The sequence below is a fragment of the Carettochelys insculpta genome, chromosome 6 (genome assembly GCF_033958435.1).
Source record: "Carettochelys insculpta isolate YL-2023 chromosome 6, ASM3395843v1, whole genome shotgun sequence".
Classification (NCBI taxonomy): Eukaryota; Metazoa; Chordata; order Testudines; family Carettochelyidae; genus Carettochelys; species Carettochelys insculpta.
In genome coordinates, this window is record NC_134142.1 from 63,886,932 (window position 1) to 63,913,216 (window position 26,285).

Below are 26,285 nucleotides of genomic sequence, written 5' to 3' on the forward strand. Positions count from 1 at the left end.
AAAGGCTTTCTGGAAATCTAGGTATATTATGTCCACTGGGTGCCCCTTGTCCGCATGTTTATTAACCCCTTCAAAGAATTCTAATAGATTAGTTAGACACGACTTCCCTCTGCAGAAACCATGCTGACTTTTGCCCAACAATTCGTGCTCTTCTATGTGCCTTGCAATTGTACTCTTTACTAGTGTTTCTACTAATTTGCCTGGTACTGATGTTAAACTTATCGGTCTATAATTGCCAGGATCTCCTCTAGAGCCTTTTTTAAATATTGGTGTTATATTGGCCGTCTTCCAGTCATTTGGTACCAAAGTGGATTTAAAGGATAGGTTACAAACCACTGTTAATAACTCCGCAATTTCACATTTGAGTTCTTTCAGAACCCTTGGGTGAATGCCGTCTGGTCCTGGAGACTTGTTACTATTCAGCTTATCAATTAATTCCAAAACCTCCTCTAATGTCACTTCAATCTGAGTGAGTTCCTCAGATTTGTCACCTAAAAAGGCTGGCTCAGATTTAGGAACCTCTGTAACATCCTCAGCCGTGAAGACTGAAGCAAAGAAATCATTTAATCGCTCCGCAATGGCACTGTCTTCCTTGATCGCTCCTTTTATATCTTTATCATCCAAGGGCCCCACTGCTTTTTTAGTGGGCTTCCTGCTTCTAATGTATTTAAAAAACATTTTACTATCGTTTTTTGAATTTTTGGCTAGCTGTTCCTCAAAATCTTTTTTGGCTTTTCTTACTACATTATGACACTTAATTTGGGAGTGTTTATGTTCCTTTCTATTTTCCTCACTAGGATTTGACTTCCACTTTTTAAAAGCTGCCCTTTTCTCTCTCACTGCCTTTTTAACATGGCTGTTTAGCCATGGTGGTTCTTTGTTAGGTCTCTTACTGTGTTTTTTTATTTGGGGTATACATTTAAGTTGGGCCTCTAGTATGGTGTCTTTAAACAGTTTCCATGCAGCTTCCAGGGATTTTAGTTTAATTACTCTACCTTTTAGTTTCTGTTTAACTAGCTTCCTCATTTTAGTCATGTAGAATGCAGACATAGCGTACATTTTAGTCATGTACGCTGCATAGGGAATTAGCTGAGGGCAGGGCACGGGGGGCATGAGGAGACCAGATATTCTGGCTCAGCAGGACAGGGTGATGGGTCCAGTGATGTTTTCAGCACATCAGGTGGCAGTCTCAAGGGGATCTCTGTGACCAAATCCATCACAACCATATCTTAAACAGAACTGGGAGCAAACAAGTTTTTGTGGAGTGTTTTTATGGAGTGGTCACCAGGTCCTCTACCCCATCCACAGTTAGGCATGAGTCTCATTCAGCAGGTGGAACAGAAGGTTTATTCGTCGACAGGGACACAGCATGGTACAGATTTGTCAGTACAGCAGCCAGAAACTATCCAATCCATGTGGAGGAGAGGAGTCCCGGAGAATGGTCCCTGAACGTGGGACCCTGCTTCCTTTGTTCCTCTCCAGCCTCAAGACTAACTCCCTCCAACCACCCAGTTTTCAATTCAAACAAGCCAGGCTCTGCCAACCTCTTTGTTCTTCCTCCTGGGGAGCAAATGTGTCACCTGGTTGCCTATGTTAAAAAGATCATGGACCCCCCCCCCACACTCTCTCTCTCTCTGTCACTCAAGTCACTTAGTCTTTCTCCTCCTGTCTCCTTCCGCAACTGTCAATTTATTGCCTCTTACTGAAAGTTGTTTCCAGGTGGTATATTATTTAAGTGAATTGTGGGTTACTAAAGTAAAATGGGTTGAATCTTAGCACAGTTTTTGTGTGGACTCTGCTGACTACCTCTTGAGTTAAGGATACTTCACTGGTTCCTCCAGTGAGTGTTAACATTGAATTCTACATTAGTAGATTAACCTACCTGCCCAAGTGCTAAAAAGTAGGCGGGAGCAACTAATTAATTCCATATTGAGATTACAACTAGTAGTAGAAATTCAGTTTTAATGTAGAATAATTGCAGTTTTGTTTTTCACATTCCAGCACAGGTCGAACCTCTCTAATCCAGAACATTCTGATCTGGCAAACTCCATGATCTGGCATGATTTTAGTTACCTGGAGGGCCACTTATCATGCATGTGGCCAAGTTTCCCATGGCCCCGTAGAGTTTGTTTACAGCCAGCAGTTCGGGCTCTCAGTATTCTGTGCTTTTGTTTAGATGTAATTTACCCCAAAATGTTTTGTAAGAGCCCAGTAAGCAGTGGAGGTGTTGGTAATGTGCTAGAAAATATTGTCTCGTGTGGTCTGGCACATTTTCATGTCTGGCACTGATCAGGTCCCAAGGGTGCCAGACAAGAGAGGGTCAACCTGCATCTTAAAAAATGGCTAGCTGGAATGTTGCCAAGCAAAACAGAACCCCTCACTCTTCAATACTCTACCTATGAACTCTGTACAAGCATGAGAAATCCTTCCCAGCAGTCTCTGTAAGACAGGTTCTGAAATAATGCTGACTTCAACTAGTAATTCTACTAGGTGCACAGAAGTAATGATCTCACTGTAACCTCACGAACTTTTTCATTCTACAGTAGTAGTAGTAATTTAAGGATGGAAGAAGTACTTTGACACAACTCTCATTGAAGTGAGTGGGAGTTTTCCTTGAGTGTCAAACAGCCATGTTTCACCCTAGCAATTTGAATTGTTTCTTCCAGATGAAACATCTTAGTCAGTGACACAAAAAAGTACTGAATGTAATGCAAGTAACCTTTTGGACACATCAGTCAATTTGGGATTGCTCAGTAAAAATAAAACCCCGCAGTCTCCTAAAATATAGCTGGTTCAACTTTTATAAGAATGTCTGATCTACGGATACTCTGGACATAAAATTTTCAATGTTTTGATACTTGTTCACACATTTCAGTGGATCTTTCATCAGTTCTATGAAGGACCTGCTTATAATGTTTCAAACATGCTAAATATCCACTTTCTTGCTTTTAAAGTAAGGTTCTCTTCTCGCTAGAATCCATCCAGTTATGTGAGCTGCAGATTGTTACTTTAAAAAAAACAAAAACAAAACCTGAAGTAAATTAAATTCCAAACAGTGTGTAAAGTTCCTGTTTATTTAGTTGTGGTTCTTAAGATTTGTGCTGAAACCTTTTCATGACTTTGGTGCTCTTTGCTACTTTTTCTGATTTTTAAAGACACTAGACAACAGAGCGAGAAATATTTCTTGCAGCCCTGAGGCAGTGTTTAGAAAATGGATTGTTAGAATTAATCAAACAAGTTGCTGTTTATTGTAGCAGTGTAAGCCTTTAAATCTAATATTTCATACATATGCTCAGTTGTCTTCATATTCTGATTTTTTTTAATCTCTTGTTCCAGAGAGATTGCAGAAGGGGGAAGAATAATTGTAGAAGTTGATGAAAAAGTGGCAAAAGTCAGAAACATAAAGGTAATTTTACTTTCTTTCCCTTCTGCTTCTCAAACCCTGATGGTATTGGAATAATGGTGAAATCCTGTGGGAACGTGTAGCTGTATATTAAGTTGTTCATTGGGTCATATAAAAAAACAAGCTTAAAAATAAAACAGGAAGGAAATGTTAAGGAAAAATAATCTGTAATTGGACCAGATATACCATTTTTAGAATTGCCATGAACATCTGTGTTTTTTGGAAGATAAACAAAAAAATTAACATATAGTTGTGCTTCTCTTGTGTTCTGTTTTCTTTATCTATCAAAGTTTCAGTGCTGTGGCTGCATGCCATAGTTCAAGGCTTGTCAGTAAATTGTTAGTAACAGTAAGATAAGCACACAGTCCCAAACATCTGGACACGTTTCTCTCTTCTGGCTTTTCTCCTTTCTCTCACTCTTTGCCGTCAGATGTGATTGTCACTAATGTGTGAAATTCAGGAAGATGTATTCAGCCACAGTTAAAGCTTTGCATAACTGGGAACACTGAAAAGTAATTGTTTTACCTCACCCTCCTTTCCCCTTTGGGATCATTGTATGCTACCTGCTTGGGACATGAGAACCAGAACTGCGTTTAAGGCACTGCAGGTCTTCAGTGCTGCTGTGCTACTCACTAAATTAGTAAAATGGGACCAAAGTCAGTGTTGCCGTACACTTTGTTCTTCACAAGGCAAGTAAGTGAAATGTAGAATTATCTAGTGAGAATCCTAAAGGACTCAGGTTTTCTTTGTTGCTTGCTTTTTTTATTTATATCTGTATGTCAGCTCATAATTTAGGTGACTTGTTCAAGAGAATTCATATTTTAAATTTCTTAGAAAGAAGCTCGGCACAGGTGACAAGAACAGACTTGTGCCTTTTACACTCTTCTTCTGGCTGCTTATCTGGGCTCTCTCCTGCTAGGATTCCAGCTGACAGTGCACAGCAATGCCAGGGACCCCTCCACTCCCAATAGGAGTGAAGTGGGAAGGTACAACTCACCTGCTGTACAAATCCTTTTCCCCCAAGTGTAATATTATTGGCCCAATCCTGTAAATTGTTCTGTATGGGCCAACCGCTGGTCCCTGATGCATTTGGAATCTGTAGGTGCAGGGCTCTTGCCATGTGGAAGAGTTTGTAGGATTAGGACCTGGGGACCTATGGAAGTATTTCCTTTGTCAGCATTTTAAGTCTTTGCACCTAAAACTGAAATAGCAGAAGACGGTAGGATTGTAAGTCTAATTTAAATCTTTGAAAAGCCATTGCTCTTCTACCCTCTAAAATAAAGTCTAACTAAGGTTTCCTAGTCTACATATGTAGCAGGGACACAGGGACCTAAAACTCCAGCAGACTGAGCTAATGCATTGGCTTCAAGAAAATTGCTGGTACCTTATAAAGATTGCGTTTCCTGTGTCATGCCCAGTTGAAAATAAATTAATTGATAAACTAGTAATTTCATGAGGTAATTAAACTAAATGCACAAACAGAACAAATCTGGGATCTCATTAGATGACAGAAATGAGGAGTTTGGACAGGCAAGGTGGTCCTTCATAGTTTTTGCATTTTACTTGTTTTACTGATGGTTTTTGCATTGAAGGTATTCAGGTCTCTCCTTAAAATTCCATCTTCTAGAAGGACCTGATGTGTATGTCACAAGTTTCGAGCCTTAGTTTGACCTTCTTCCTGCACACCTGACAGTGGTGCACAACAAAGCAGCCATACTTGGAGGATCACACGTAGCTTTTTGGAGTACAAATGGGACACTTCTGGAGGCTAACATTCTAATTGAGGACATGATGCTTCCACACTAGCCTTGATTCGAGATTTTAAATTCAAAATACATGCTATACCTATCCCTTAATATTGATATTCTGTAATCAACAGTATGTCTCAATAAATTGAGTTAACAGTATTCCATCTGTAGACAGTGATGTTTTAATATCAAGCTAAAGCCTTGAAATTCGAATTTATCTTGTAGTGTAGATGCAGCCTTAGGAAGGAAGCAATGGAGGGGCTTGGTGACAAGAGGTCTGGCAGAGAACTCTAGAGCTGTAAGAGTTGACCTCTACATATTTTGATAGGTATTTCAAGACTGTTAAGCTTTAGGAGGGGAGAGACTTTGCCTTTTGTATACCAGAGGTTCACTGCTTTTACATACACCAGTATGTTATAGTGGTACAACTCCTTAATGTGGATATAGTTATCAGTATGAAAGTGCTTTATGCCAGCAAGCTATTCCTGTACAGGAAGAGAATAAGAAGATATGTTTACCCCAGGATACCATTTCCACACTAGGGTTGTTCCAATATAACACTTCAAGTGGTTTATTTATTTCTTTGTTTGTTTATTGTAAACCAGCATACAGCACCCCAACTGAAATAGTTACACCAATGGGCAAACTGTATAGCTGAAACCTTTATATTAACAGAGATTTCTTTTGATAGCCTGTCACTTTATGATTATATAAATGAATTTGCAGAGATAAAATATTCACTTTGTCTTCTTGTGGTAGGCAGTTGGGGCTCTCAGTGAGCCACAGTCAGCCACTGCAGAAAACGGTAGAGCTTTCTTCTGCTTTACAGCACTTACAAGGCTTCTGAACGAGTTTATTCAAGATAATCCTTGTGAATTAACTGATCAATAGACAAGCTTACATTTTCACACTAGCCAAAGGAAACATCAGTTGGAGTTAATTCAGCGTGACTAATTTAGAATCTTATGGGTTTCTTCTTACATAAAGTACTTTTTCTTTTAAGGATAAATACGGTAGGGTCTCAACATTTGCAAAGTTTCCATGTTAGGAACCCTCACGAATGTTGAATTTTGCAAATATGGCAGCTCCTGGCTGCTGGCACTCCTGCCAGGGGGAAGCAGCCGCTTGTGAACAACTGAATTCGCAAACCTTAGGATCACAAATATAGAGACCCTACTGTAAACAGTTCTTCCCTCTCCACCCTTTCCCCAAAATACACACAGCAGCAAAACTGCTGTTGGCAAAGAGGATCCTTGAGTTGGGCTTGTATAACAATTTCCCCAGTAATCTCCATGAATTTTTATAATACTCGTCATTTACAGTTCTTTTCATCCATTGATCTGAAAGGTAGCTAATGTTATCTTGCCATTTTTCAGCAATAGTGGTTAAGTGGCATGTTAATACAATAGTTAGTGTTCTAGTTAATATTGAATTTAGCTATTTTCTTTTCTATTCACTTTATTGCCAAATGTCAAGATTGCTAATTCTGTTGTTGCTAATGTCAGCTATTTCTGTCTAGTGTATGACTCAAGGTTTCCTCTTTGAAGAGGAAATGTTTGGGTTTTGGGAAAATGCCTTGCCCATTTGTTGGTGAAAATAGATATACCATCTTGTTTGGAATCAAACAATGAATTGTGTAGCAAGATGTTTTGATTTCCTTAACTACATGAATTACATTTTATGACAATTATTATTATTTTTACAAAGCCATAGGCATTCCTGGCACTTCACAGGTCAAATAAAAAGACATGGTCCTGTCCCTAAGAGTTTACAGTCATAAACATTGGCTCTAATTCTGCAGTCTTTATTCATAGGAATAGCCTCATTGACTTTTTATTGAAAATTTACTAACTCTTTTAAAATAGCTTTTTCTAATATCAAGAAACTGACCTCCAAAACTAGGGCTGTGTCTACACTTCAAAAGAAGAAAAGCGGTGTACTTTTGAAAGTAAATCCCATCTTCAAAAGAGCCCTCCTTCCCCTATTTTTTGGGAAGAAGGATTCTTTCGAAGATGGGGTTTACTTTTGAAAGAGCCATGTCTACGCTGCTTTTCTTCTTTTGAAAGAATATGCAAATGAGGTGCCCATATGTAAATATGCACCTCTTTTGCATTTTCAATTTCCCTCATTTGTGTGCCTCTTTTGAAAGAGGAATGCTAATGTAGACACAACTTAGGAGATGGGAGGTATGCAGGCCCACTGAGTGGGGTAAAGCAGGGCAATTGTATGATAGCCTGAAGCTCCTGGTTGCTGTTGCCATGATTGCTCCTGCTGCTGCAGCAGCAGCAGCAGCTGGAGCCTTGAGGCCCTTTGAATTGCCAGTGGAGCGCAGCTCTGCACAGCACTGAGGCCTGGAGGAGTGGGTGAAGCACGCTGTGGGTCCTGGCTGCCTTTGGCCCCTCCTGGGGACGTGGAGCTGCAACCCCCTCCACACACATACGCACCTTGCCCCATGGTGGCTGTCAGCCCCATTGGAGGTGTGGGTTGTATTTCTGTCTTTAGTATAAACACAGTCATTTAATCTTTGGAATTCAGCTTCTCCATCTGTAATTTGGGGATAATGCTTTCCCACCTAACATGGATGTTGTGAGGATTAACTCAGTAATACATGTAAAATTCTAGGAGATCCTGCAACGCAAAACTCTTAAGTGCATTGTACTCATTTGACATAGGAGAAGGAGCGGTAAATGAACTGCTCAGTGAAAGTTCTACCTTAGCGCTTTGTAATTGATTCATCTGTAGTTCTTCTTAGACTTCTGTGCAAGAAAATGAAAACAGGATAAACTTGAAGCCATGCGTATTTGTGTTGTGAGTGGAGAGGGGGAAGTAGATCGTTAACAAACTTTTAAAATTATTGTTCTTTGATAATCCTCAGATTCAAGTGTTCTCTTTATCTTTCTCCATTCCCCCATTTAGGTAGACAATAGGTTTGAGGGCCCCGGGGACACAAGAGAGAAGATTGTGGCTTTTGGCTTTGATTTTTGCTATTGGTCAGTTGATCCTGAAGATCCTAAATATGCATCTCAGGAAGTGGTGAGTAATGTTTCAGTTCCCTGTACATGTACTGTTTTGTTCTTTATTATAGTTTGGTGAGGAGGATATCACATTTGAGATTCTCTTATTTGATTTATTTTTCCTTAGACCATCTTTATTTATCCTGTTGACAGCCTATCAGTACTGTTCTCCTGGTGTGGTGAGATCACCACCCACAATTCAAAATAAAAGCTCTGGGATACTCTTTATACTAGATGACAGACATGACTTTGTGTCATCAGTATTCTGATAGGCACTCATAATCTGAAAAGAGAAAAAACCTGAGGGACTTGAGTTATATTAAACTATGAAAGCTAATTTGAGGGGATGGGGAGGAGGGTTAAAATTCTGGAGGAAGGAAGTGATGGCACTCTACGCAAGTGCTGACCACAATGCCAAACTTTAGTCCACAGAAGCGTAGTAGCTCGATGATTCTGCTGAAATGATTAGCAGTGAAGTGACATTTTAAATGGCAGCTTTACACCTCAATGTTAACACCACATTGTTCTGAACAATACCAGATGAACTCTAATTTTTAAAGAATCAAAAATCTCTCATTACCAACCAGCACTCATCCTAGTTTGATAGTCCAAAATTTCTTTGGTTAAATATGAAAGTCATAAGGGTATGCGTACAGGTTGAGCCTCTCTAGTCCAACACCCTCGGAAGCTGACAGTTTCCAAACGAGAGAATTTTGCCACGTCACGGGAGGTCAGTATTGTCTAGCAACATTAACACTTCCAGCTGCTTAGTGGTTTCTTTAAAGACATGTAGGGGTAAATTACAGCTAAATAACAGCACAGAACACTGAAAGCCAGGGTGGTGGCTATAAATAAACTTTATGGGACCTCAGGTACTTGGCCACACCTGTAATCAGTGGTCGTCTGATTATGGTTTTGCCGGACGAGAGAATGATAGACTAGAATGATTCAACCTACATATAAAAACAAAAAACAATGAGATTCAATTTCTTTTTTCTGTAACCCAGAAGGTCTTAAGAACACTTGTAAAATTAGAAGAAAACAGCCCGTACTTTCTCCAGACAAATCCTGTCTATGTGCATTCAGTGTTCTCTACTGACAATGTTTTTTTACTGCTCCTTGTTAATATGTTGGCTCTTCAAGTCTATCACTAAGAGGTGGTTGTATTTATTTGTTCTTGTCCATCAGCAGAATTGTTTATTATATTCCAATCCTTATAATTATGCAGGCCTGTTGAAGACCATGGAATCCCACAGGTGTCACTGAGGACCAAGTGTCAGAGAAGTAGCTGAGTTAGTCTGTATCTTCAAAAGCAACAAGAAGACCTGTGGCACCTTATAGACTAACTGATATTTTGGAGCATAAGCTTTCATGGGCAAAGACCCACTTCGTCAGGTGCATGAGTTGGGGGTTCCAGTGGAGGGTTTAAACCCTCATGCATCTGACAAAGCGTGTCTTTGCCCATGAAAACTTAAGCTCTAAAATATCTGTTCATCTATAAGGTGCCACAGGTGTTCTTGTTGTTACTGAGGACCAAGTTAGATCAGCATAACCTGTTTTATTCCTGGTGCTATATTTATATTCTGTGTTTATGCTGAATTTGCAAAGTAGCAGTTACAAAAATTATGAATCTGCCAAGGAGAAACCTAGCATGACAGGGTGGGAGGAGGCTAGTGGAAAGCTCTGTGCAACTCCTTCATTCTCTGGGTCGATATGTGCTGTCTGCAGACCTAACCCAAACTGGAGCGTCTTGGGAGTTGTTCCAGTCCTTTTAGCTTGCAGTGATCCCCAAAGAACTAATCCGGGTAAGATAGGTACAACACCATGTCTCTAACATTCTCTCTATCTGCCTGCTACAATCATAGAATCGTAAGACTGGAAGGGAGCCTTAACTACTTATGACAGGTGTTTGTCAAACCTGCTCTTAAAAATCTCCAATGATGGAGATTCCACAGCCTCCCTAAGCAATTTATTCCAGAGTTGAACAATCCTGACTGCTAGAAAGTTTTTCCCCTAATGTTCAACTAAATTTCCCATGCTGTAATTTAAGCCCATTGCTTCTTGTCCTACCCCTACAAGATGAGGAGAATAATTTATCTCCCTCCTCCTTGTAACAACCTTTTATGTACTTCAAAATTGTTATCATGTCCCCCTTAGTCGTCTCTTCTCCAAACCAAACAAACCCAGTTTTTTCAATGTTTCCTCAAAGGCCATATTTTCTAAACCTTTAATTGTTTTTGGTGCTATTCTCTGGATTGTCTCAAATTTTTCCACATCTTCCCTCAAACATGATGTCCAAATTTGACACAGTACCCCTGGTAAGGCGTGAGTAGAGCAGAAGGATTATTTTTGTGTCTTTCTTACCATGCTCCCGCTAATACGTCCCAGAATGATGATTGCTTTATTGCAACACTCGTATTTAGCTTGTGATTCATGATGATCCCCCAGATCCCTTTTTACAGTACTCCTTCATAGCAGCCATTTTGTGTGTGTGCAGCTTAAGGTTCCTTCCTGACTAAAGTGTTTTGCATTTGTTCAAATAGAATCTCATCTGCTTTATTTCAGACCTTTTCTATAGTTTGGCCACATTTTCTAGGGTGTTTGTGCTACCAGAGCAGTACAGAGTGTTAAAGAATGCACCAGAGATTCTGACCCTTAATTTTTTTATGTTTTGAATTGAGTACGGTATAAGTAGACAGTAAACAGAGTCCAGGATGTCTTTTTACAAGGTTCCTATTCAGGACAGAGCTTCACTTTAATTACTATTAGGGGAGAGATTTAAATATGAAAAAAATTAGAACTGATTGGGTGTTGTCTGGGCTATGGTCCCTAAACCTGACCATGGGGGAGAGCTGCTTTAATGTAGTGCTCCAACTATATTCTTATATTAGTTCCTAATATAATTAGGGGTGGAAGTCTATCTGTGAGCTCACTGAGCAAAGACACTTTGTCTTTACTTGTAAATGGAAGAGGGGATAGTGTGTCCAGCATGCCTTCCCACAGATGGGGAAATCAAATCATTGAGTTCATTTACTTTTTCTGCTCAACGGCTATGTATTGAAGGCAGCTATCATTCTTATCCAAAAGAGGAGAAAGTCCAGTGAAAGAAAAGGACTGAAGATCTGTAATGGAAATAGGGCATTTTGGCAGCTGAAGACGTGTGGAGGTGGTAAAAGGAGAAGGTCTTCTTCATCTACCCTTTTCTCTGAAATGGCTAAGTGAACTTTACTTCTACATTAAGGCTTAAAATTTGAAGATATATGTCTCGTGGATTAGTGTTGTTGTTTTTCCCCCCTTTAACTTGACCTCTCCAACAATTAAATTGGGCAGTGATTAGCTTCCTTTTTGTTTGCCTTGCTGTAAACATTCTTTTAATTCCTCCCATCTTTATAGCAATACAATAAGAAACACTTGTTTTGCTCAGAACTGTTATTAGGTGGTTGGCTTTCCAGCAAGGATACTTTTGCATAAGCCAGTGTTTCCCAATTTTATTTGGCTACAGAACACTTTTAAAAGCAAAAAAATTTTGCGGCACCCCATTCCCAGGCTTTACTCCCCCTCAAGCCCTAAACCCACTCCCGCATCTCCAGGCTTTACCTACCTCAATCTTAAGCTCCCAAATCCACCTCCCATCTCCAACCTTTACCTCCCCCATCCCACAAACCTGCACCCCCCCCATCCTTGCCCTGCTACCGCTGAAATAATGGATCTAAATTCAGTTGGTTTAATGGCTGGATCCCTCCTGCTGCCCTGCTGGCCATTAAATCAATTAAATTTAGTTCTACTGTTTCAGTGGCAGCAGGGCAGGGCGCCACAGAGCAATCAGCTGTTGTAATGGAATTTTCTCGTGGAACTCTCATTGCATTGATAGAACAACCCACTGTGTTCTTTTTAGCTCCACTCCATAGAAGGAATGATGCCACATGAAATGAGCATTGACTGGGGCAATAAAGTACTCCTTCATTCTTCTAAAATGTTACAAATGAAGGAGAGTTCAAAATATTCCATGAAGTGGCCTTGTGTAGTTATGGCATGTACCTGATATGCAGGGCTAAGTCTAAATGGATGTTGTTGGGTGCTCTTCATGTACCTGTTATGTCACTTGCAAGCCAGTAGAATGTCTGGCTTTTAAAAGAACAAGAGTGAATTTAGCAGCAAGGGAATGCAAGATGAAAGGGTTTAAAGGTGGGTTGTTGCCAGAAGGGACTTCGGACAGTGAATGAATTTCTGTCAGTAATTTCCCTGATGTTTTTTAGAGTTGTTTATAGCATATATAATATGCATTTCATAAGTGGGTGCAGAAGAACTGGTCTTGCTTTTGTGAGTTAGTCAGACTCCTGATGATGATTGAATGAAGTTCCATGTATTTAATTCCATGTTTTAGATCAATACTTTATCAGTGAGTAACTCTATCAATGAGTTACCTGGAAGAGCAGCTTCCTTTTTTTTTTATGATATTATCAGCAACTAAAGGAATTAAGTAACACTGCCCTACAGTAGAGCTTTCTTTTATAAGCTTGTCTGCAATCACTGTATTTCCTTACAAGTGAAAATTGTGTTGTGCCAACTGTTATTGTAGAGGCTGAATTATGAAAATACTTGACCTTCAGGCTTCCTCCTTGAGAACACTCTCTTAAAAAGTTACGTCCTTTCCTGTCTTCTGGCTAGTATTTCAAAACAAGGTCCTAAGAGCTTCTGGTCATTATAGAGATCCCATGGCAATTATAAGAACAGTGGTGTACATACCTGTATCTAGGTCAAATTCCATCAATTATCTGCCTCTGTAAATTTCTCCTCCAGTTACTTTGGATACGGTGTTGTTCATTTCAGGTCTTGTATTAAACAGTTGTGCTCCAGAGATGGTGACACTTCATATTTTTCCTATACATTCTGTACTGCTTGCTTACTTCGTCGGGGGCGTTGAGAGGTTTAAGTTATGGCTATAAGTCCATCTGGAGTGTGTTATTCCTAGCTTGAGGAGGCATGTCCATGCTAGCTAGTGTGCAAAAAGTAAGATGTAGCTACAGTGGTGTGAGCTGTGAGCGGGGTCCGCTAACTGCCCCCAAGTGTATTACCATCAGGGATGCCAGGTATAGACTTAAGGTGCTATAACCACTTCCTGTTTTTAACATGTTAGCTCAGTGAAAGCTTGCTTAGGTATATCTTCCTGCGGTTGACATCACCCTCCAGGCTCAATTAGACATTCTTAAGTAGACATCCTTAATTAGGTAATATTTATGTAAAGTGCTATAAGAACCTTGGATGACAGTTGCTACAAAGTGAAACCTTATTTTGAAAAGCACTTTCAGTAGTATTCTTTTCCTGACTTGCCTTTGTCAAACACTGAACAGTTCCCATCCACAGCAGAATCTTAACTGCCATATTTATTGCCTTTACTATGCTTGTGTTGATGTTCCCTTCAAATTTTTTAGCTTAAGAGAGCGGAAAATATGTTTTGGTTTGTTTTCTTTTCTCCCTGAGCTGAGGGGTGAGTTGTGTGAACTATTCCAGTTTGTAATGTGATTCATAAGCCTCAAGAGAAGTTAAATTACACAAGGGAGAAAACACTGTTGACTCATCCAGCTTCTTGTCTACTGTAGTTCCCAGGTGCTTTTCTGATGAATTGCTGCTAAACCAGTCATTTCCCAGCTTATAGTAGTGCTTGGGAGTGATCTGCCCAAATGCAGAACTCGGCACTTGTCCTTGTTGAACCTCATCAGATTTCTTTTGGCCCAATCCTCCTATTTGTCTAGGTCACACTGGACCCTAGCCGTAAGCTCTAGCAGTGGTGTTCAGTAAAAATTTAAGGATCGCCACAGACCCTCCCCCTCCCCCACCGCTCAAAATACATGCCCTCCCCCAACCCCCTCACCCCCACGCAAACTACTGGCAACTTACCAGAGACACCGCTGGAACCACCATGCCATGACCAGAACTGCGAGAGTCCCGCCGTGGCCAGGCCACAGCCACTAGGGCCGCAGTAGCTGTACAGTTCCAGGCTGGAGCTGCAGAAGGAGCTGCTGCCACTGTCCCCATCCACTTGTCCCACCAAGTGGTGGGGTGCATGCATGGATAGAGGGCACTCCACATGTGTGGCTTTAAGGAGCCACATTTTGCCACACCACTGTGTCCAGTTCTCCACGTGGCGAATGGCAAGCATATTGGACACTATGGATCTAGTGTATCTGCCTCTCCCCTTGGCTTAGTGTCATCAGGGAAATTGCTGAGATTGCAATCTATCCCTTCATCCAGTACTCAATAAAGATGTTGAATAAAACCAGCCTCAGAACCAATTCTTGGGGCAATCTGACCATCAAGCAGGCATCAAGCCATTGATCGCTATCTGTTGAACTGGACAATCTAGACAGCTTTGTATCCACCTTACAGTCCATTTGTCCAATCTGTAGTTTTGCTTTGCTAAAGTGAAGCTATATCACATTCACTGCCTTCCCCATATCCACAGAGCCAGTTACCTCATCATAGAAGGCAATCAGATTGGTCAAGCATGACTTGCCTTTAGTGAATCCATCTTGACTATTCATGATCACGTTCCTCCAAGTGCTTCAAAATGGATTAGTTGAGGATCTCCTCCATGATTTTTCTGGGTACTGTGGTGAGGCTGACTGGTCTGATAGCTCCCCAGATTCTCCTTCTTCTCTTTTTATTTATTTTTTTTAAAGATGGGCAGTATGTTTGCCTTTTCTAATTGTCCCAGATCACCACAAGTTTTCAAAGATAATGGCCGATGGTTTTGCAATCACATCAGTCAACTCTCTCTGCACCCTTAAATGCAACAGATCCTGCCCCATGGATTTGTGTATGTCCAGGTTTTCTAAATACCTCTTGACATGTTCTTTCTACCCCCTGATGGTGCCCTCCCCATACCATGCTGCCCAGTGTAGCAGTCTATGAGCTGACCTTGTCTGTGAAGACAGAGGGGAAAAAAACATTGAGTACTTCATCTTTTTCCACATCAACTGTCACTAGATTATCTCCCCCGTTCAGTAACAGGCCCAACCTTCCCTGTTTTATTGTCTTATATCTAACATGCCTTGTCACCTTTCACATACCTTGCTAGCTGCATTTCCAATTGCTCTGTGGCCTGCCTGATTACACCACTGCATGCTTGAGCAATGTATTTATACTCTTCTCTAGTCATCTGTCCAAGTTTTCACTTTTTGCGTATAAGCTCGCCAAAGATTCATTCTGAAGCCAGGCTGATTGTCTACCATATTTGTTTTTCTTAATGCAGTTTGGGATGGTGTGTTCCTATGCCTTCAATAAGGTTTCTTTAAAATACAGCCAGTTCTCCTGGACTCCTTTTCCCCTCATGTTAGTGTCCTAGGGGATTCTGCCTATCAGTTCCCTGAAGGAGCCAAAGTCTGCTTTTCTGAACTTCAGGGTCTGTATTTTGCTGCTTTCTTTTCTTCCTTTGGTCAGGATCCTGAACTGCATCTCAAGATCACTGCTGCCTAGGTCGCCACCCACATCTACATCCACTACCAATTCCTCCTTTTTTGTGAGCAGCAGATGGAGCTGAGCATGGCCCCGGTTGGTAATTTCAGCACTTGCATCAGGAAGTTGCCTCCAAACATTCTTCAAAAACTTCCTGAATTGTTATACTTTTGATAGTAACACTGGATTTACCAATACTCCTGAAGAGGAAAGAGATGGACCAGTGTTCCTCAAAATCCTAAAATATAAAGAATTGAGTGGCCTGTTTGTTATCGGGCAAGACAAGTTTTGAGTTTCCTGCATAGCATTTCTTGTATTTTCTCCTGAAACTTGTTTTTCTCAAATTTTACCATAATTGAAAGTCGCAAGATAAATTTACAATCTCTCTCCAGTAAATGTAATTCTCTCTGGATTAGTCATTGCCAATAGAAAAATATTGGAACAGGTATGTGTGAGAATATTTTAAACCATATTGAAAATGAGGACCTTACTGTGATCTAATGAAAATCTACATGCCCTAATAAAAAAGCTTCCAGGGTCGCATAGCAGAAAGCCTTTCTGAGGCTGGTTTTGTTCAACATCTTTATTGATTACCTGGGTGAGAGGATGGATTGTTAAAAGGCCTTGTTAAAAGGAATTCTTTTGGATGACTGGCATCAGAGAGGAAGGATGGCCTTGTGGTTAAGGTGCAGATTCAGCTCTTGTCTGTGCCTTGGACTTCCTTTGTGACTGAGCAAATCCAATCACGGTGTCTGAGTTCCCTAGCTGCCTAATGGGAATGATATGTTTCCCCCATCCTTTGGCCATCTTAGTTAAATGGATAGGAATGGTCCTTTGTGTGGCAGTGAGGTGAAACAGAGTAGAGGAAATTGACATACCGTACTGCAGTAGAACTTCAGTTACAAATGCCTCAGCAATGGAAGTTCGTTGGAGCTCTGAAATGTTAGTGACTCTGAACAAAATGTCACAGTTCTTTCAGAAATTTACAGCTGAACATTAATGTAATACAGCTTTGAAACTTTGAAAGCAGGAGAAAAATGCTGCTTTTCTTAGCAGTTTAACATAGTATTGTATTCTGTTGCATGCTTGCTTGCTTATTTATGTATGTATGTATGTTGCTGCTGCTGCTGCTGCCTGGTTGTGTACTTCCAGTTCCAAATGCAGTGTGTGGTTGACTGGTTGAGTTGTTACTCTGGTGGTTGGTAATTCAGAGGTTCTACTGTATAATTTACAAATAAGTGAATGATATTGTGGAAATAAATATCTTTTTCAAACTGATTATATTCTTTTGTGACTCAGAGGGTGTTTGCATATCAAAAACTCCAGTGTTACTATCAAAATATAGAGTAGCTTGTGGTGGTGAAAGGGGAAGAGGGTATAGTTCCATATGAAGACTTTCTTTTGACACCTGAGAAATAACGAGGGTATGCAAGTATTTGGAGTACAAGTGCCAGTACTTTTCTCTAGTTTCTTAGCAATTAAGTGTCTTTCAAAAACTGATTGCTTGGTAATACGGAAAAAGATAGTACACTCTTTTTCCCTTGCTCAATTCTCTGAAGGCATCTAAAAGATACGTGTTGTAATTGTCATGGAAAAGGAGTTCCTGTCCTCTTTTCTATCCCCACTACTCCCTACTCTACCCTCTCCCTCCCTCCCTCCCCTTTGAACCAGTCAGGATTTTACAAAAGGCCCATAGCTGTCTTGGATGATGCCTTCATTGCAGAGTTAACTTGGGTAAGAGGCCCCTGGTTTGAGCACCCATATGGACTTGTCTTGGATATTAGCAGCAGCATTGCCAAGCCATACTCTAGAGTCTAGTTTTTGCCTCTACATGTAGCACTCACTTGCGTGTAGTGTGAGGTCTTTGGGGGTCATATCCATGGCCATTTGTGCTGTGTTGAGCTGCTCTGATTCTTTCCCACTGAACAGTGACAACTTGTGTTTCTGAGCAGCCAGGGAGAATCATGGGAAGGCACTGAGGGACTCAGCACTCGTCTGGTTTAGCCTGCATCCTTGTCACAAAGTGGAGCAGTCCAAAAAATAGAAGCACTCAGGCTTTAGTACCTTGAGATGGGTCATGTGGCTGCGGTATAAAGTCCTACTATCCATGGGCCACTTGGTTTTGCATGTGAATGGGAGTCTGGTTATGAGAACATAGAGGTAACGGCCGGAGTTAACTGCAGCAAAGACAAACTCAAGTAGTAGCCTCAGTTGGTGGCTACACCAGCATATTTCCACATGGGCTGATAATTTGTCTTTTTGGGTGATCATGCTTACTTGGGTTACCCTGGGGATGAACTTGGCCTACACACGATAAGTATTAGAAATATTAAAGTGTTACATTTTTCATGGTTACTGGTGATTATGCACCATATTCTTGCCATCATGAAGTAAGTGCAATGTGATATAACCACTCCCCAAGCCTGTGTAATACACATCACGAAAGCAGTGTGAATGCACACCTGTAATATATATGGAGGTTAATTGAACCAAGATTATTCGTGCTAGGAGCTGGAATACCTGTGTGCCTCTGCATAGGTTTCTTGCCCTTTTGAGATATACAAACAAATATGGAGTTTATTGTTAGTCACCCCTTCTCTGGAGCATCTCTCAGTTGCAGCTGCGTGGGAGTGTTTGAAATGTGGCCTCTTTCTGGGTTTGAAGGAGCCTAAGTTTGGATAGTCCGCTTTCTCCCTGTGCACTTGCAGCTAACCAGCACGGGACAGAATATACCCTATGCTTGTAAAGCTTTTATGCCAGTATTGTGTTAACTAGCTTTCATTAGTAAAATTTACTGTTATAAAAATGTTGCCTCATATTTTGGCAATTCACAAAAATACACACAAGAAACACCCAGTACTGACTTAAGTTGTAGTAGGATAATAACAAAACACTGCAGTTAAAAAAGTGAAGGAAGTCATTGTAACCCTTTTTCTTTCCTCTGTGGCTTACGTGGGCTCAGGCAACACTCACATGTGTAGCTGTATGGGTGAGGGATCTGTGTGTCAGTCCAGGCAAGCCAACAAGCTGACCAGCCCCTCTGACACTGGAACTGGGCTCTGCAGCGCTTTGACAGACACAGACAAAGTTTCTTCCCTGCAGAGTCTCTCATTAGCAGGTTGTAGCTCTCCAAAGCAGTTCCTGACTGGGAGAAAACTTCACACCTGCCCTGAAGTAGTCTGCTGGATCAGCCTTAACTCTCCAAAAAGCCACTTCCCTTTCCTTTCCAAAGCTTCATGGGAGTTATAGTCTCTAGAGCCAGATTGAAGTACGAAGGATCCTCCCAGTAACAGTCCGATGCTTCTATAGACAGAGGGGCCTACACCATGTTTAATTTGTAATGTGAGACTAAGTTTCATGTGGTAATTTGCACAGTCTGTCCTTTCCTGAGCAAAGGTATATTAAGGAAAAAACCATCTCTACAGAAAACCATCTGTCTGGTGGAGTATGTTATTGATGATTTTTGTTTTTAAATTATCCATTGAGATTGTTTCATTGTTAACCCTAAGAATAAAAATGGTCATTACTGAAGTCATAGTGACTCCAAGCAGATTATATATATGAAAGTAAAATCATATGAACATTTGTGAAAGTTTAGTTTGTGATATTTTATCCTACTTACTCTATTTTAAAATGATTGTGTTAGTTTTGACAAAAACTTCATGTGCCTAAAATGTATTTCTTGGTTTTGTGTCCCAATTCCAGCTGAACATTTTGTGGGGGAAGGAGAGAAGATAATTCTTCCTTCATTGCATAATTGAAGCCTGAACAGAAGGGATGCTGTTTTCCTCTCAAACCATCTATTTGAATCTGTGCACAAGGCCTTCATTGATGTAGCAGGATCTTAATTTTACACTGATCCAGTTTAGATGTAATTTGCATATTGAAAGAATTTAGAAAGTGGCAAATGATATTTGGAGAAAACACTAATTTAACATTATTTTTCCATCCTTAGTGACCTATTACTGATCACTTTTTTTCATGCACTGCACTCATGTTCATATGGAATTCTGACTGAGAAACAGATTAAAAAGTATTCTCTAAGTTGTGCTTTTAAATTAGGGATGTTAATGTTTTACCAGTTAACTGGTTAAGCAGTAAGTCTCACCCTAAATGGTTGAACCTTACTGGTTATAGTTAAATGGTTGGGGCTAAAACAGCCCCCCCATCTGCTTTGTGCAAGGGGGTTGTCATGGGGCCACTGCAGGCAGGGGCACACCTGTCAGCTGGAGTAGCCTCAGACTGTGGCAACCCAAGGGAGTATTGGGGTGCTGCTGCCATGGACAAGGGCCGCTCTGGCCAGGCTGGAAGGCCCTCACCTGCAGCGCGGGCTGAACAGGGGCTGCCCCATGGGGTGGCCACACTAGAGCTGGGCCAGAGCAGCCCCAGTCCTGGTGCACCATGACCAGGGGCGCTCCATTTGGGCCTGGCAGGAGCAGCCTACTCAGCTTGTTTAATTGGCAGCCCCCTCTGCCACCTCTTTAATTGATTAACAGGTTAAACTTAGCATTTAACTGGTTAACTAACTAAACAGGTTTTTATGTTTCTATTTTACATCTACAGATTGTAAGAGAAAGCTCTTTCAAGATAATGTGTTCTCATACATGTTCTTTCTGAGGTCCCTGCAACATGCTATAAAAAACTCCATGGCCCATGTAAGCCACAAAATGTGTTTTTCTACATATCCAGCATTAGGGGATATCTAGCAGGGCAGTTTCCTAAGGACCAAACCACAGGGGGTTCAGCAAAGTTAAATTGGCTTAATGTGGCAAGGTTCAGGCTTCAACTTCAGTCACGGGCAGTGGGGCTCAAACTTCAGCTTTCTTTTTTAGGCAGCAGTGATTCTAACACCAGTCCTGCTCTATTTTGTATTGGCAGACCCCCTGAAGCTTGCTCACGGCCCCCCAGAGGGCATTGAGAACGGCTAGAAAAGGTTTTGAAGCCTTGTGTTTTGGGGAGTGGGGAGAGAGCAGACTGTGGGAGTAAATGGCATTTGCTCATGAAATATGTGCGATGCAGTGAGCATTCTGTCCTTGTCATAGTTTTGGTTGGGAGAAACAGAAGTGAAAAGGAAAGCATTCTGTAAGAAAAAAAAATTTTTTTGTGAAATAATTAGATCAGTATGTAATGAATTGCACCATAGGGAGATAAATCACCACTATGAGCATTTTAGTTCTGTTACATCTCCTTTGCCAGCAACACAGCTGCTACATTCAAAAGTCATTTAAATGGCTTGGATTTTAGAGAAATAAGGTCAGTCTTCTGGCTATACCAAGCTGTCTTTCCTCTCCATGAAATTTGACTGGGAATCTCAATGAATAATCTTAAACTTCCAAGAGGGTTTCATAAAGGACAAATAAAAAACCTTTTGCAATTTTATTATCAGGGCGACAGTGTTTAGAGGAGTATAGGAGGGAAAAATACAAATGGAAAACTTTGGTTGAAAACAGCTAGTTTATGAAGCTATTAAAGGAGGAAGTAATCACTTCAGTGTAAATTTGCATATAAATATAAATGAAAATGCATTCATTTCAAAATGTGAAGTACAAAAGGTGAAATGAGGGTGAGGAGAAATAGAGAATCAAACTGCCTCATCAGTGATTATGAACATTCAGAAACATTGTCTTAATACTGCAGTATTTGCACACAAACAAAAGTATTCACCGGTATGGACTATTGTTTTTGGATACGTAGATTAAGCCCGATGGAACCATGGGGGAAAAAACACCTTATCTCCTTATGCTTCAATTTCTCATCTGGAAAACATTGATGAAGACTTACATTCTGGGGCTACATCTACACTACAGCAACCTTTCTGAAGAAGATCTTCTGGAAGATCTTTTGAAAGTGTGTGTTCACACACACAAAAGTGGATGAAAAGAGTGGGCTGCTCTTTCAGAAGAGAGCATCCACACAGCCCCCACTCTTTTGAAAAAACAGACCAGGGATTGAAAAATTCAGCACTCTGAGGACTGCTTTTTCAAAAAAAAAAAAAAAAAAAAAGTGACCATAGCATGTCTACACAAGTTTTCTTTTTAAATAAGCTTTCAAAAGAAGGTGCTTTTCCTGAAACAGGAGTGGAAGAGTGATTTTCAAAGGAGTGCTGCGTTCTTTTGATCTAATTTCGAAAATGCTTTTTGTGGGTAGGTGCTCTGCTGGATATTTCAAAAGAGCCCCTTCTTTCAAAAAATAGCTTGAAAGAACTTGCTAGTATAGACATGGCCTATGTGTTTTGAAGATGAATTGGTTAATATTCGTAGAACTCTTTGAACCTGTGAAGCTGTGTAAAGCCGTGTCTACACGAGCCCCAAACTTCGAAATGGCCATGCAAATGGCCATTTCGAAGTTTACTAATGAAGTGCTGAAATGCACATTCAGCACTTCATTAGCATGCGGGCGGCCGCGGCGCTTTGAAATTGACGCGGCTTGCCGCCGCGCGTCTCGTCGAGACGGGGCTCCTTTTCAAAAGGACCCCGCCTACTTCGAAGTCCCCTTATTCCCATAAGCTCATTTGCGTGGCCATCTTGAAGTTTGGGGCATGTGTAGACGTAGCCTAAGTGTTGTATATTATTAGTAGAGCCATGCTAAATTCACAGCAATGAAAAACCTGTCATGGACCATAAAATCTGGCCTTCCACATGAAATCTGGCCTTATTTGAGCTTTTATCCTATACTATACAAATTTGGAAGGAGATCAGCATTTCACAATTTGGGGATCATGATGCAAAAGGAAGCTACAGCTGTTTATAAGATTATTTTAGGGGAAAGATCATGATATTGCCATCCTTACTTCTACTCTGTCTTCAAAGAGAAGTAAGAGCTGTGGCTGTTGGCCAGATGCCCAGTTATGAAGTCAGCACCCGCTATTAGCAGTGCAGAAGTTAAGGGTGGCAATACTATACCATGCCACGCATCTGTGCTGTTGCTTGTGGTGGCTCTGTCTTCAGAGCTGGGCTCCTGTCCAGCAGCTGCTGCTTTGTGGCTGCGCAGCTCTGACAGAAGCAACTCAGAATGAAGGGTAACAGAACTTCATTTCCCTAGGTCCCCTCTTCCCCCATTTTTTGGGTCAGGACCCATAAACTACAATTTCAACACTGAAACTTCAGATATAAATTGCTGAAATAATGAAGTTTATGATATTTCAAATCCTATGACCATGAAATTGACCAAAACAGACCATGAATTTGGTAAGGCCCTGATTATTGGCATGTATTTTAGCAGCTGTACATTACGATATTGTCCACGGGTTTCAAAGGGTTACTTGGTCCTCAGTTTACATTTTATGAAAAGTGTGGATGGTAGTTGTTAATGTTGATGTAGTACATGGGGTTGAGGCCATGTGCAGAATAAATTTTATGTGCTCCAAGGCATGTGTGTATATGCCCCACCTGTGGAAACACATGCTCTTGGCTTTGGGCGCTTTGCTGATCATCTGGGTGGCATTTGAATCTCTTCTGGATGGCTGCCCAAGCACTCCGCTTACAAGGAACTCTGGTTGAAGTCCCATTGTACTAGGGCCTATAAAAGTATATAATAAACACATAATTCTTGCACTGCAGAGCTTAGTCTAAGTATCAATATTGAACTGGCTAAAAGAGAGCAGAAAGAGTGTCCAAATAGGAGGTAAGTTGGAGAGAAGCCACAGACGTGGAAATAGATTAAGAGCAGGGGTATGAGTATAATGAAATGTACCTTGTCTTGTCTGCCCATGAGCAGTAGATGCAAAATAGAAGAACAGCCTACTGAAACTTAACTTCTGGCAGCCTGATCAGGTTATAGTCTGAATAGGTCAGTGGAAAAACTGTAGAAACCTAATCCTAAAAGACACAACATTACAGATTAGAACCCTAAGTAATAAAATATTTCGCTGCCTCACCTAAAGTTGGATCACAGACAAAATTTATATATGACATGAGAGGTTGTAGAGGGTACATTTCTATAAAATGCCAGAAGAGATTCTGCATCACAGAATTTTGTGTATACATTCCCTGTAACTGTGAAAGTGTGTTTTGTTGATCCACTCTTTTTCCCACATTGTAAAATGCTGCATAAAGCTGGTTTGTTAATTCTTCCCAGACATAAAGGAGGAGAGAGTGACTGCCTACACCCCATGTGGCCAGCCCACGGGCCAGATTCTGGGCCACGGAGCCTTTTCATCTGGCTCGGGGAGCTGGCAGTGGCACCATTTTGAAATCCAGCTGTGGGGTGAGTGGTCAACAACCTGCGGCTCTGGAGCCACATGTGGCTCTTTAAGAAGTCATTTGCAACTCTGGATGATGCTGCTGCTGATGACCCCTTCAGTTCCCTACCCTGCTGCACTGAAATAATGGAACTCAATTTAATTGGTGTAACAGCTGGCAAGGCTGCAGCGGGATCTGGTCATTAAACAAACTAAACTGAGTCCCATTATTTCAGCGCAGCAGGGCAATGAGCCGCCTGCGCTGCAAGTGGGGGAAGGGAGGAGGAGGGCTGGGGGGAGCTGTGCAAGTCACACTGAGGAAGAGGTGGTGGCCTGGTGAAGGTGCAGTGGGAGGCTGCAGTGCACAGAGCTCCTGTTTGAGGTAACTGGTGGTGGGGGTGGGGTGGGGCTGAGAGAGGCTAAGTGTGGGGGCAGAGGGGCAGTTTGAAGTTTGTGACTTTTTAAGTATGTGAAATATTAATTGAACAATGCTGCTTGAAAAATGTGCATGTGGAAAAAATTAGATCCACCCACGTTATTGCAAAGTGACTTGTTTGATGTTCTATGTAGTTAAGCCGTGGGGAGGTTTGGGGCTGAGAGGGGTTAAACCTTGGGATGGGGGGATGGGTTTGGACCCCTGAAACATGTAAAAAATTGCCATGTTGTCCCCCACTCAAAAAAGGTTGCCCACCCCTGGTCTACACAGAGAAATCAAGTAAGATAGCATAGGCGAGTGTGAAGAAAAATCCAAGCTTGGGAAAGGTTGTGGGTAATGAAATGAGTTGCATGATGATGTTTTCAGTTGCTAAACTCCAGAGACAGGTGCTTGGCACTGACTTCAGGGCTGTGCACATTGTTGTGGAGTGGGTGAGGAGTAGACCTATTCAAAATGACCAAGCTTGATTAGTAATTTCTCTTCAAAATAGCATCCCGAATTCTACCCTCTTCCTGCTCAGGTAGTTTTTATATACAATTATAACTTGGAGGTGAAGCCAACAGGACCATCTGAAGGTAAATTTTACTGCTTCAAACATGAAGAGCCTGAAGAGAGCTAGGGAGGAGTGAGAGGTAGCACCCATTTTCCTGAGAGAGGAACTGGGCTGTAGAAATTTAATAAAAGTACAGTAGGGGCTTAACATTTGCAAGAGCTCTGCGTTTAGAACCTTCACGAATGTTGATTTTTCATGAATACAGGGTGGGGGATGCCCAGGGCCCCAGGAGAAGCATCAGCTGCTGGCGCTCCTGCTGGAGGCCCCAGGGGAAGCAGCCACTCAGCTGCTTGCAAATAATTGAATTCACGATCATTAAGTTCATGAATTGTGAGACTCTACTGTAGTCAATTGGTGAGCTCTGTCCCAAACTTACAGAGATTGCAACAGTTCCCAGGGTTGTGTATGCTTTTTCTTCTGGCAGCCCTTTGGTCTCCTGCCAGGAGGGAACCCTAGCAATCCCTTCCCTCACATAGTGGAAAAAAATGTAAATAGCTTTGGGATAGTCAGCCAAGCACATCACCTGCATACTACTGAAGGGTTCACTGTCTGACAGTCAGTACTTTTTGAAGTTGTTTGTGATGCATAGGACTAATTAAAAGAGAGACCTTGTTAGTTTGCAGTCAGCAGTGTGTGTTTTGTTTTTGCTGGTGTTAGCCAGTGCTTTTTTTTGTGCTGGTACTGAGTAGTGGCACTTCGGAAGCCCCAGCTGCAGGATTAGTTTGAAAAAGGGGGCTGACGGCTCCTTTTTTTTTTGGAGGGGATGGGGGTAAAAAAAGCACCAGTGTCAACTATATGGATTTCACTCTCTGCCTTGGGATGATCTTTCATGCTTGGATTTCATTGTTTAGACAAGCAGGTCTTTTGTCTTCTTTCATCCCTGCTCCTTAAGTAATGAGGTTCTTGCTGCCCTAATGCAATGATGCTTGTAGGATACAGTAGTCTGATGTGACAAAGTCCTCCAGGCTGTCATTCTTTTCGGTCTGTCTGGTTCCCCATTGTAGTCCTAGATCTCCTATGTTTTCCTTCCATTCTTCATGTTTTATGGGCATTTTTAGAGTGATACATGCAGAATGAAATATCATTTCCATAGTGCTTCAAAATCCTTGCCAAGCCAAGAAGCACTTGTCCTGAAGTCACATTTAACCTAGAATAATTCTTTCCCCCAGTCTGTGGTGTTGTATGACTCTCATAACTGAACCATTAGACTTCCCTTCTGGAAGTTCGATTTATTGAGACAAATCAAAGTGAACTTCAACTCTTTCACTAAATCCTGCACATGTCTGTTTATGCCTAGTTACTGATTACTTTTTAAAAAATCTAAAGTAATAGCTTGAATGTAGAGTTGATCACAAGAAGCTTTTAGGCTTTTGGGGATGCACAACCTGTGGGATTGGAAAATATATTTGTAAAACCTTTCTGTGGTTTTGTTGTTATTGTTTAGGAGAGGCTGAGAGCAGGCAGCTGGCTTATGAAAGTTTCTTTTGGACAGGGTAA

The 26,285-nt window shown here is 41.3% G+C and overlaps 1 protein-coding gene across 2 annotated transcripts in view; it reads left to right on the plus strand.

Annotated features, from left to right (window-relative positions):
- The window catches only part of STARD9 (StAR related lipid transfer domain containing 9), a 163,600-nt gene that overhangs the window by 14,792 nt on the left and 122,523 nt on the right, over positions 1-26,285 (plus strand). For both annotated transcript variants that reach the window (XR_012645953.1, XM_074997077.1), the window contains exons 2-3: positions 3,337-3,406; positions 8,068-8,184. Coding sequence is in view for 1 of the 2 variants with exons in the window: in XM_074997077.1 (XP_074853178.1) it covers positions 3,337-3,406; positions 8,068-8,184 (187 nt within the window). In the remaining variant the exon portion in view is untranslated. The remainder of the gene's footprint in view (positions 1-3,336; positions 3,407-8,067; positions 8,185-26,285) is intronic.